The sequence below is a fragment of the Nicotiana tabacum genome, chromosome 13 (genome assembly GCF_000715075.1).
Source record: "Nicotiana tabacum cultivar K326 chromosome 13, ASM71507v2, whole genome shotgun sequence".
Lineage (NCBI taxonomy): Eukaryota > Viridiplantae > Streptophyta > Magnoliopsida > Solanales > Solanaceae > Nicotiana > Nicotiana tabacum.
Genome location: NC_134092.1, coordinates 128,114,068 through 128,126,230, shown reverse-complemented (window position 1 = coordinate 128,126,230; position 12,163 = coordinate 128,114,068). Strand labels below are relative to the sequence as shown.

Genomic DNA, 12,163 nt, shown 5'->3' with positions numbered 1-12,163 from the left:
TAACTTAGAAACTCGTAAAAATTTTGAACCCGTAAATCGAAAAAATGAAAAAACCAGCACCGAAAATATTTGTGTGGTGGGGATGGGTGAATGGTGCAGAAAAACAAAAAAATAGAAAACAAAAAATTGAAAATACAATTTTTTATTTGCAGGGTGGGGTGGGGCAAAAAAACGAAAAAAAAGAAAATTGAAAAATACTGAAAAAAGGTTTTAAAAAATTGGGGGGGGGGGGGGGGGGATAACAGAAAAGAAAAGACTGAAATCTTAAAAAAAAAAACTTTTTGGAGAAGGGAGCGGGGTAGGCGAGAGAAGGGAGAGGAGGTTGGGGTTAGATGTGAGAATATGTGGAGTTTTTGGAAAATGTTTTCCTACCTTTTTTTAGGGAAGTCATTTTTTTTTAATTTAAGAAAAATATAATATCTAGGAAAATATTTTTCAAACTATTTTGTACAGCCAAACAGTAAAAAATGAGAAAATATTTTCCGCCGTCGTACCAAACACACCCAAAATGTATTATTGTTTCTTCATAATTTTTAATTTTCAAATTAAAGGTCATAACTTGAACATTGTTTCATTCCCCCTATATATCCCCTTTGGTTACCCCAGATTTGTTGGGGGAAGAGAGAACACTACAACTGAGATCAATGTAATCTATTTTTGTTTAAGGTTTTATTTTATCTTTAGATTGTCGGTTGTGTCATAAACTAATAAGAGAATAAATATTAAAAATAATAGGAATTTGGTAATCGCTCATGATATATGTGCATTGATAATGTAAAATATATTCACATTATCGAACTAAGTTGATTACTCTAACAAATAACTCACCATATTAAACCAGATTAAATCCGTGTGATACACCTTTTGACCACAAAAATTATTGTACACATTAAATTTTTTCGGATTGTATCTAACTCACACCACTTTTATAGTAATTTGGAAAGTGATGCAATAACATTTTAATTATAATCAGTTCAATTATAATAACTTAAACTCATTGATTATTTATAACCTATTAAAATGTCTAAGAGTAATGTTTAAAAAGGATAGTTCGGTGCATAAAGTATTTCGCGTTCAAGTAAAATTTGGAGAATGAGGTGTGATGTAGACAGTCTAATCTAATACAAGCATTAGTGACTACTTTTACGACTTAGAACCTGTAATCTATATGTTACACATAGATAATTTTACATAGAATAATGCTTATTTTATAAAAAAAATAAAAAAAATATGTAATAAATATTATGGAAAATAGGAGATGGAAGAGAGTGAGTATGATGACTGGTCAACATCTTGGTTTGCTCATTTACAACACTGACGAGTGTATATAATATAATATAATATAATAAAGAAAAGGAAAGGATATCTGAAGTATTAGAAACCTTGGGAATGTAATGTGAATGAAATTTTTATAGGTGTTATTGGCAAGTGGCATTATAATGCCTTGGATTGTTCCTTTCCTTCTGTTCATGTTCTCAGATCAATGTATTCATCACACGTGTTGCCTTATACCAAAAACTTTAGTATTGACACAAAATTCATCGAATTTAAATCTATAGATATTTGGCTCGAGAATTTATGGTCAAACCTAAATCCTCCCCTCTTGATTTTGCAGACTTTACTTAGGCTAAACAAACATAAAAGAATTAAGGAGAAATTGGAGAAAATGATCAAGAATTTGTTTTCTTTGATTGAGTTTCAATTCTCACTCCACCTATCCAACTTGTTTGAGATTAAAATATAATTATTGTTAGTGTTATTAATTAAGTCTTGGATCTACAGTCTCTTGCTATATGTTTTCAAGGGGCTGATAAAAACTAATACGTTGCATATCTAATTTGGTGTCCATGGATCTAATACGATCACACTTATTCTGAATGCACTACCCCTAGCCCCTGAAGTCGCAATTTAGCAAAGATAACAAAATTTGAGAGGTGATATGTAATACCTTAACATAACATAGTTCATATACATGACAATTAGACTAGTTCAAGTAGACATTTTACAAAGCGTTTAATATGAACCAATACCCATTAGATTAAATGGAAAACATCTCGTAAACGTAAAAGATTGACGACCTGTCCATCTAAAATAATCTAACAAAGAAGGTATTACTACTTTATTATCCCGGCATATTATTTGTCTTTTAAATCTTTGTACTTTTTAAAAAAACATTTAACTATTTAAATTATAAGAGTATTTATCTAATTTATTTTTTATCTTTCTTAAATGATTTAATTAATTAACATTCCATTAATTGAAACATTTAAAATGAATCATTAGAACTCCTAATGTATGACCGAAAGCATCGTATTGTCAGATTGCACACTCACTCACAAAGACCACAGGTGAGATAATGTTATCTATATTAAGCAAAACATAGGAATACCTTTAGCATAGATAAAGACAAAGATGAGTAAAATTAATTAATACTATAGTACAATGCAAGAGTTTTGACTGAGCAAAAACAGCTAAGCATGGTCAAGATACTCAAAATGGATTATTTAACAAAAAAGAAACACTTTTGTACACAATGATGAGTTTTAACCACTTCTGCTGTAGGATCACGTAAATATTTAGCAAACAAATATTTATATGACAATGGTCATCCAAAACTGTGGTCGGAAACTCGAGAAGTATAAGGTCTCATGTACAGATTTTACCAACAACAATAATAACATATTCATTGTATTTTAATAAATGAGTTCTGAGAAAAATAATGTGTACGCAATGTTATCCCAGTGGCGAAATCAGAATTTTCATAAAGGAATGTCAAAATATAAATAATTAGATATATCGAAAAGTCAAAGAGAATCAACATATACTTAGATATATCAAAATAGTGTAATTTTTCAGCGAAGGGGTTTCGCTTGACATCCCTTGCTTCAATGCGGCTCCGTCACTTACCCCTACCTCGAACAGATAAAGAGACTGTTTCTGATAGGCCCTCAACTCAAGTTCAGATTTTATTAGAGTAAAAATATTACTCTTAGGTGATCTCTTCTTATTTATTTAAATTTTGATGGACAAAGATTTCCGATACGTATGTTGGTTGAAAATATTAGGTATTTACATAATTAGTCGAGATGTGCGTAAGTTGGCCGAGATAACATAATTATTAAAGGGGTTCCTAGGAAGAACCCAAAGACAAGTACCTTGAAATCGCAAATATCCCCTTCTTTCCATATGCCTCCCATCTTGTTGAGTGTTGAAAGGAGAAAAATACTTCTTGTTGAATGGTCAGTTTGAATGTCAAACTAACTTCAATCTTGTTATGATTACTACAAGCTTAGAATTGCTAACTTTTTGTATTTCGTTGAAGGAAATAGTTTTTAAATGGATATATTCATTAATGTGAAGAATATAATATCAAAAAAATGCCATGTCAACTTCATGGATTGGTAATGGAGTTGATCAACTAATTAGTAAGAAATTATAACTTTGAATCTCGGTTTCATTTATGGTCGGTACATAAAATGTGAGTTGAGGTTATAATTTAAAGCATAAGTAACGAATTGACTAAGTATTTATTATATAACAGTTTAAGAGAAAACATTGAAGATGGATAAAATCAATGTTAATTGTGAAAATATTGCAGATGAGAAAATAATATGTGGAAATATAGGTAAATTTAGTGATTTTGGGTAATTTACTAACGATTAAATAATGAACATAAGGCAAACTCTGTAGGAAAATTTGATCAATCAATGAGACCTTGCCTATAACAACAACTATGCTTGATTTCTGAATATTAAGTTAAGGTCGACTAAATCTGGCTATTTTTGAATTTCATCCCTTTTAGCCGCGTTCAAAATCATTTATATTTAGTAGCCACAAAAAATATATAAAATTTATATATTTTTTATATATAACATACAGAATGTATATATATACAAAATATATATTGCATTTTTATTTTTAGAACGGTTATATAATGTCATTTCCCTTTTCAATTAAACCATCTTAGGCAAATTACGATACTATGTGTTTTGACTTTTGAGGATTCATCATATATCGAGTAATTTTATTATATACGTCAATCTACTGCAATCATTTTTCTTTATCTGAACTTGAAATCGGAATCTTGACATTGTCTAGCAGATAAAAGAAAAAATACAGTCGGATTTCGTTATAAAAATATCAATATATGACAATCATTCACTAAAAAAGTTAATTTTTTTATGGAATCGATTTTATTTTATGTTATAAAATATGTTCCCTATAATCATCTAATATTTTGCTATAACAACAAAAAAAAATTTGTTATAAAGGAGACGGTTATAAAAAGGTTTGATTGTATTTTGTCGTTCTATTGGTGGTCCCTCTCTCATTTATTGGATCAAAAATCTCAACAACAAATTCCATCACTGCAAAGTCTTGGTTAGGTTGTTGGAAAATTTAACAACTGCTATACATACAGATATAGATAGGACATAGTCCTTAGTCCTTTTTCTCTTCGCTGTAGCAACTCAGCCATCACCTCAATTTTGTACTATCAATATGATTTTTTGATGACAATTATCACTTTTTTAACACATTATCCAAGAACAAGGACTTTTCTATGAGATGGGTTAAAGGTTTTGTTCAGATATTCAGAAGCTCTTTTAGTATTATTTTGGATTTATTTGTGTATATGCATATTCTGAGTCTAATAAAAGATGGTTTTTTTTGTTTAAATGTATGGATTTGAGGACAGAGTTTTAAAAAGAAAGTAAGTACTTATATGTTTAATAATATAACTGCACAAGAAGTTTAACTTTATGTTAGTGGGAATATGGCAGGATTTGTAACAATTGGGAATTTAGTTTGGTTTTCTATTATGGAAAGTTTTAAGTGCCTTGTAACAAAAGTACAAATGAGTATCTAAAAAATATATTAATTAGTTGTCAGGGTAACATATGCTGGTTTTTGACCAGTCCTATTATTTATTTATTTATTTATTTATTTTTAAACCTTGGTTGCTAAATGGGGGGAGACTTAGGACCAGTAAAAAGTAACATCTCGGGGACTTGACGAATGTCCATCTCCATGGTGATGTTTGTGAATTTAAAATTTAGTTCCTTCGGGAACATTCGATAAAAAAAATTATTTAAAATTTGAATTCCGTTGAATTATTGTGTGTTTAATTAGTAATTTTTACGTACAATAATAATTATGTCTTAATCCCAAACAAATTGAGGTAGATTATATGGATCTTCACTTTTTTCTTTAGATTGATGATTGATACATAATATTAAACGAGATCAAATACATAATTTATATCAACGTTACTAGATTCGGTCGAATTTATAATTGACACCGGTAACAAGAACTTCACTCTTCTACGGCTTATTAGGACCAGTACAAAGTAACATCTTGAGACTTGAATGCCCATCTCAATCGCAAGAACAATTGTACTCTCTTCTTGTCCTTCAACTACCCTATTTCTTTCTTTTTTTCCTCCGGAGAAAGTAGCGGTTGGTATGTTGCGGGAGAACTCATATGAAAAAGTAAAAATTTATATAACCAAATTCAATTTATTTGGGACTAAAATGTAATTGTTATTTATATGTGGCGAGAGAGGGGAAGAAGGAGAAAGGAAACATAAAAACATATCCAAACATGGTGCATGCACCAAGTCATGCTAAGTTTATGTTAGTTAAGTTATAAATTGTGATCAAAGTGCATTGTTAAGTAACCAATAAAGTGGTAAAATCATATATCACATATTTATTATTTTGGTCTAAACTGGTGTATTCAACGAGCTATTATAATTTTTTAATCAATCCCCTTCAAGATTGATTTATGAGACATGAGAGAGGGCCAAAATACTTTAATCTCTTATGTTTTGCAAATGCGAAATGAGATTCTCTCTTGACGAGAATGAAACATCTCTCATATAAAAGGTAAAATTTAGGAGGTGGTAATTTGAGCTCAACCCCATTTAATCCGCCCAACCCGTTCAAGGTTGGCTCGTCATTAACTTGCCAATTTGTTAAATTTAGCCCATCTTGATGTGACGACCCGATAGGTCATTTATATTTTTAACCTTAAATTTTATATTTGAAAATCTCGATTATCTACGTTTAACCTTACTCGATTTACGTGCGCGGACCGTATCCTTTTTCCAGAAGGGTTTTATGTGAAAAATTGACGAAAATGTGAAATTGTGCCTTAAAACTCATTTGAGTTGATTTCGGTCAACATTTTGAGCAAACGAATCCGGATTAGTGTTTTGACAGTCCCGGTGGGTCCGTATTGTAATTTAGGACATGAGCGTATGCCCGAAAACGAATTCAAAAGTCCCTAACTCGAATTATCGCAATTTATTGAAAACTAGAGGTTAAAAGTTTAAAGAATTAATAAGTTTGATCGAAGTTTGACTTGTTGCTACCGGGTTTGAATTTTTTGTTCTGAAACTTGGTATACGTTCATTACTGTATTTATGACTTGTCTAAAAAATTTGGCACAAAACGAAGTTGATTTGACGTGATTCGGACGTCCAGTTGTCAAGATGAAAATTCTTAAGTTCTTTGGAAAATTAATTCGCTTTGGTATTCAATTAGTAGTTCTAGGTGTTATTTTGGTGTTTTGATCGTGCGAGCGAGATCGTATGATATTTTTGGACTTGCGTGCATGTTTGGTTTGGTGCCCCAAGGGCTCGGGTGAGTTTCAGATTGGTTTCGGAGTGGTTTGGACTTAGGAAAAATAGCTGGTGAAAATCTGATTCTGGTGCAGTCTTTGATCTCGCAATTGCGAGGTCAATGTTCGCATTTGCGAAATTTCAAATCTCTGTGAGGTTTGCATTTGCGAACCACTTCCTCGCATTTGGGAAGAATGACTAGGTCAGCAAGGGATCGCATTTGGTATCAAAAAGTCGCATTTGCGGAGGGCCAAAGTTCGCATTTGCGAACAAATCATCGCAAATGCGATGATAGCAGAGATGGAGCTCCTTCACATTTGCGAAGTATGTCTCGCATCTGCGGGGTTCGGAATTGCGAACTCTAGGTCGCAATTACGACATATGTGCATGGTAAAAAGCTGAGATAGACGGGATTTTAGCTCATTCTCTCAAATTCTCAACCCTAAACACCCTAAAGGCGATTTTTCCAAGAGATTTTCTTTCTCAATTCGTTGGTACGTGACTCTAACCTGCTTTTTTTTTAATTACCCACAACATTTCATAAGATTTCAACCTTAAATCTAAGATTTTCATGTTTGAAATTGGGGATTTGGGTAGAATTAGGAATTTTTGTAAAATTAGAATTTAGACCTCGAATTAAGGTCGGATTTCGAAACAAATCGCATAATCGGGCTCGAGGGTGAATGGGTGATCGGGTTTTGGTCCGAACCTCGGGTTTTGACCAAGCGCGCCCGAGGTTGACTTTTTCAATAATGATCTAAATTGAACCTCTTTCATTAGTGAGTAGTTTCTAAAGCTTAATTTGAATCGTTTGGTTTGGAGGCTTGTTCGAAAGGCAAGGCCGTGATTAAATTTTGAGTGGATTGCGGGGCGAGGTAAGTATTGGGTTTAACCTTGATTTGAGAAAATTAAGAACCTTTGAGCTACGTGTTATGTGAATTTCATGTGTAGTGGCGTATATGCGAGGTGGCGAGTGTATATACGCCGCCAAAATACTCGTTCCATGTTTTCTGTATTTCATTAAAATTTTCATTCCATGTCTTAATTGTTACATGCTTTAAATGCTTCCCGTGCCTTTACTTGTTACTTGTCAATTATTATTCTAGTGTTAAAAATGTTAGATTCTCCCATGCTTTCATGATTGACTGTTACTTGCCTTAATTGACTTGCGCCCTTTAATTGTCATTTACTTGACTTGTCTTGCTGCTTAATATTAATTATAGTGAATTCCCAATTTGGCACGAGACTTCCTTTCTCGTTCTACTCCATATTCGTTAATCGTAGAGATTCTTGTGATTTAAGTTGTTAAATTGCTTGCATTTATTGATTTATTTATATTAATATGGTGGGATCGTATTGCGCACCGCAACATGTGAAATAAGGGTGGGTTGATATGGTAAAATAAGAGTGAATTTATATCACTACAAAAAAAACAGCGTTTAGCGACGGAATTTTGCGACAAGAGATATTCCATAGCTAAATAACGATGGATTAGCGACGAAATTTGTAGTTTGTCGCCAAATAAGCTACAAGATAATTCGTATCAAATATAGCGGCGGATTAGCGATAAAAATTTATATTTGTCGCTAAAATTGGCGCTAAATATTAGCGCCTTTATTTTACCTATAAAATTAGCGACGAAAGTTGGGCGACAAAAATTATTAAAACTTAGCGACGAATTTAACGTCAAAAAATCCGTCGCAAAATTCATTTTACTTATCAAGGCATTCGAAAGTTATCTGCGACAAAATATTATGTCGCTAATTTCCTAAAATAAAATTTTATTAATTATTATTAGCGACATAATTTCGGTCCGTCACTATTCCGTTTCTAAATTTCCGTCCCAAAAATGAAATTACCCTAGGTAAAAGACATTCCAACCATTAGGGCACAAACACCCTAATTTCTTCCGTCTTTTCTTGCTCTTTCTTCTCTTCCTCTTCTTCGAAGGCAGAAATGCTTGGTCCTTAATATTTTTCAGTCACGGTCCTCAACAAACGCTGAGGACCGTTTTTTTTATCTAGTGGCGGGCTGTTTTTTCATTTTTTTCAAAGGGGTTTTGTTTTCAGAGGTATGGGCTTGTTTTCTTCTGATCTTTGACAAATTAAGTGTTCACATTAAGTGTCAAATCTTTGACAATTTCGTTACTTTTCTTGTGTTAAAAAGTGATTTTTTATACCTATCTTACCGTGGTAGGAAGTTATTACTTACATATCTGAAAAATAGAAGAAAACTTTTGAAATTGCAATTTTTTTGCTGCGGAAATCTGAAATTCGAAGTCGTGTGTTTGTAGAATTCTGAAATTTGGAGTCGTGCGTTGATTTTAGGGATTGTATGTCCTTGATAAGGTAAGCTTCTTTGTTATTTCATCCTGTCTTGTGCTTTATTTTGGTGTTTTCTTTTCAAAGTTTCTCCATCTTTATTCTAGATTTTCTCTATTCTTTGTTATTATTTTTTCCCCTTAGAACACTATTTTTCTTATTAAAGAGAACTGTTGGTAATTTTATTTGCTTTCAATGAGCTTAAAATTCTGCAGAAATAGCCATGTCTGCCTGTAATTTTGTGCGTTGGAAAAATTTGTTGCGTTGGAAAAATTTTGTGCACCAATGTCAAGTACATGGGTTTTTTCTTATGTATTCTTGAGTGTTAATGGTCCAATTAATGGTCTTTTTAGTCCATAACTCTCAATATTTTCAAGAATAAATCATGTTAGAATTAGTAGAATTTTGTCAACTAGCCAAAGTGTTAATTGATTATTTCCATGATTGTTCCAAGCTCAAAATTTATGAACTAGAGGTTCACAGTTCTTCTCTAATTTTTGGACCATGTTCTCTAGAATGTTTAAGCTTCTCTGGATTGTTAGTGCTTCGTTTGGTCTACATTGCCATCTCACTAGGATGTAGGACCTCACAATCTTCTCCCATGTAGCAATGATATCTGCAAATCTGTAGTGCTGGATGCGTAAGTTCACTGCAAACTTTATAAAGAACAAGATCATTTTTTTAATTTGAGATAGTTAAGAAGGATAAAATTTCTAACTTGATTGTCTTGCCCATATGAGACCAACTATTGTTAGATTTCCCTCCCCAAAATGTATTCCCCTTTCCTAGGAGAACTGCTTTTGAGCTCCTCTGACTTTGACCTTGGTGTTTGTTATTGTTAGAAAAAATTGGGATGGAATTATTAGTAGGATGCATAGGACTTTCTGAAGTGGGATTACTGTAGTCATGGCGAGTTATATTTATGTAACCGTTTTTTAAATAGAAATCCTATACTCTTCCTCTTTATACATTCTGAAATCTGCTTCTCCCCATATATAAGTTTCAGGCAAATGTTTCACACTTGTTTAGCTTCATGTGCTAGGCTACCCTTTATAGTAAGTATGCAACATTGGAACTTATTATTTTTATAAGTCTATGGGATGCAATGCTAGGTGAATATATTGTTCAGTCTTCATATAATCTTTATCTTTTTGAATATGTTGTTCTCTGGATTTGTATTCTCTGAAATGATCATTAAGGTTCCCTTTATTGAGGTTCAAAGGTAATACTTACTAGCCTTTTTCTAAGGTTCCCTTTATTGAGGTTCAAAGGTAATACTTACTAGCCTTTTTCTTTCAGCAGTATACTGATGGTATACTGTATTGTTATTTTTGAATCTTTACCTTTTTGAATATGTTGTTCTACTGGAATGTGCTTGAGGCAATCTAGTTTGAACTCTCCTTGAGCCACATCTACTTCATCTTCTGAATCTAGCTGTAGAATTGAACTAATAAATCAGAATACTACTCTAATTAGTCACAATCTGATTATGATGAATCAGAATCTAGCTCTGTAGACTAGCATGAGCTGTGCGTTTTAAAGGGGTTGATTTTCTTAGTGTTTTAACAGTATGCATATCAGTTTTGAGCATTTGCTTTTGTTGCTCTATCTTCTTAATTGAATAACTTTTGTATAGGCTGTTAAAAAGGGTCGAGATCCACACCAAGTGAGTTGCATTTGCACGTCCATACACATGGTAATGATAGAAAATTTTTTATTTTTGAGAAATCCCGAATCGTACATGTAAGATAACTTTTTGAATAATTTTATTGCCTTTACTTTCATATATTTTTTTCATTTTATAAATTGAATGCTCAATATTATTTAGTCTTTTTATTTCACTAATTATTAACTCTTCTACAGAAAAAATATTAGGAGATATTATAACAACAAACATAAACTCAATCTGATATTGATCAGTGTAAAACATATTATCAAGCCGCGGGAGGAGAAAAGAAAAGAAGAGTATATGGTCTTGGATCTCAAGCAAAATGCTACTACGAGCCAAATCTTCATGGCTCTTTTGGATCTGATGCTACATCATCAGCAATACCTCCAAATTCTCAATCAACACCGACAGGGAATCTGGATGAGTTAGTGATGCTTTTGATTCCTGCATTGACAGATCATATAGTTCCAGTAATCATTGAGCGGGTACGCGAATTAGTTTCCTTACCCTCACATCAGCCAAATACTGATCTTACCAACCACCCATTAGATGTGGCACCTACAGTTCCTACATCTTCTACTGCTGCTAACATTGATGAGGTTCATGCATTGGGTTCTGATGATGACCGTAACTCTCCAGCCTCACATACTTAGCCTACTTTGTTTGGACTTTATTGTTGGTCCTTATGAATTTTTTGTACTTAACGATACTATTATATGCATTATGCTATATATTTTGGACCTTGTTGAATATATTGTTAATTTATATTAATATCAGTGACTTTTTATTAAGTGTATTTAATAGCTTTTATGTAATATGCTTGAACATAGTACATTTAAAATAATAAATAAAAAGAATTTTAAAAAATCAGCAATATATTAAAATAAATTAGCGACAGATACTTTCCGTAACTAAAATCATCGCGTAAAATTAAATCTTGCGACGAATTGGGGACAAAAGATTTTTGTTACAAAAAGCAGGGAGAATTAGCTATAGCACGTCTAGCGATGGACGATTTCATCACTATAAGAACAAACGACGAATTTTGTTATGTATTGCAGCGACGAAAGGCGTCAAAATAGCGACAAAAACAAACAATATAGCGACGGTTATTTCCCTCGCTAATTTTTGCTACAGATATATGTCGTCGCTAATCCGTCGCTAATTCTGCGACGGTTGGTATTTTTCGTCGCTATAAGCCTAGCTACGAGCATTTTAGGGACAAACTTGAATCCGTCGCTAAATAACTGTAGAGATGAAAAATATTGATTTAGCGACGGAAAGCGGCCGTCGCTAAATGCTTTTTTTTTCGGTAGTGTATTGATATGGTGGGATCGGGTTGCACGTCGCAACAGGTGAAATAAGGAGAATTATGATATTTACTCTGATTATATGGTGGGATTGGGTTGTGCACCGCAACATATATTTACTTATTATTATTGATATTTATATGGTGGAATAAGGGAGGATATGTGTTGTACGGTGGGATCGGGTTGCGCGCCGCAACAGTTTATGTGTTTCTATTCCTTATTGTTTTGTGTTGGCTTTGGT

The 12,163-nt window shown here is 32.7% G+C and overlaps 1 protein-coding gene across 1 annotated transcript; it reads left to right on the top strand.

Moving 5' to 3' along the window:
* Window positions 1-10,100: 10,100 nt before the first annotated feature.
* Window positions 10,101-11,265, top strand: LOC107782435 (uncharacterized). Its single transcript, XM_075229032.1, has 3 exons — window positions 10,101-10,157; window positions 10,580-10,609; window positions 10,864-11,265. Exons 1-3 carry the CDS (start codon window positions 10,101-10,103, stop codon window positions 11,263-11,265), a joined length of 489 nt encoding a protein of 162 aa, XP_075085133.1.
* Window positions 11,266-12,163: the final 898 nt, after the last annotated feature.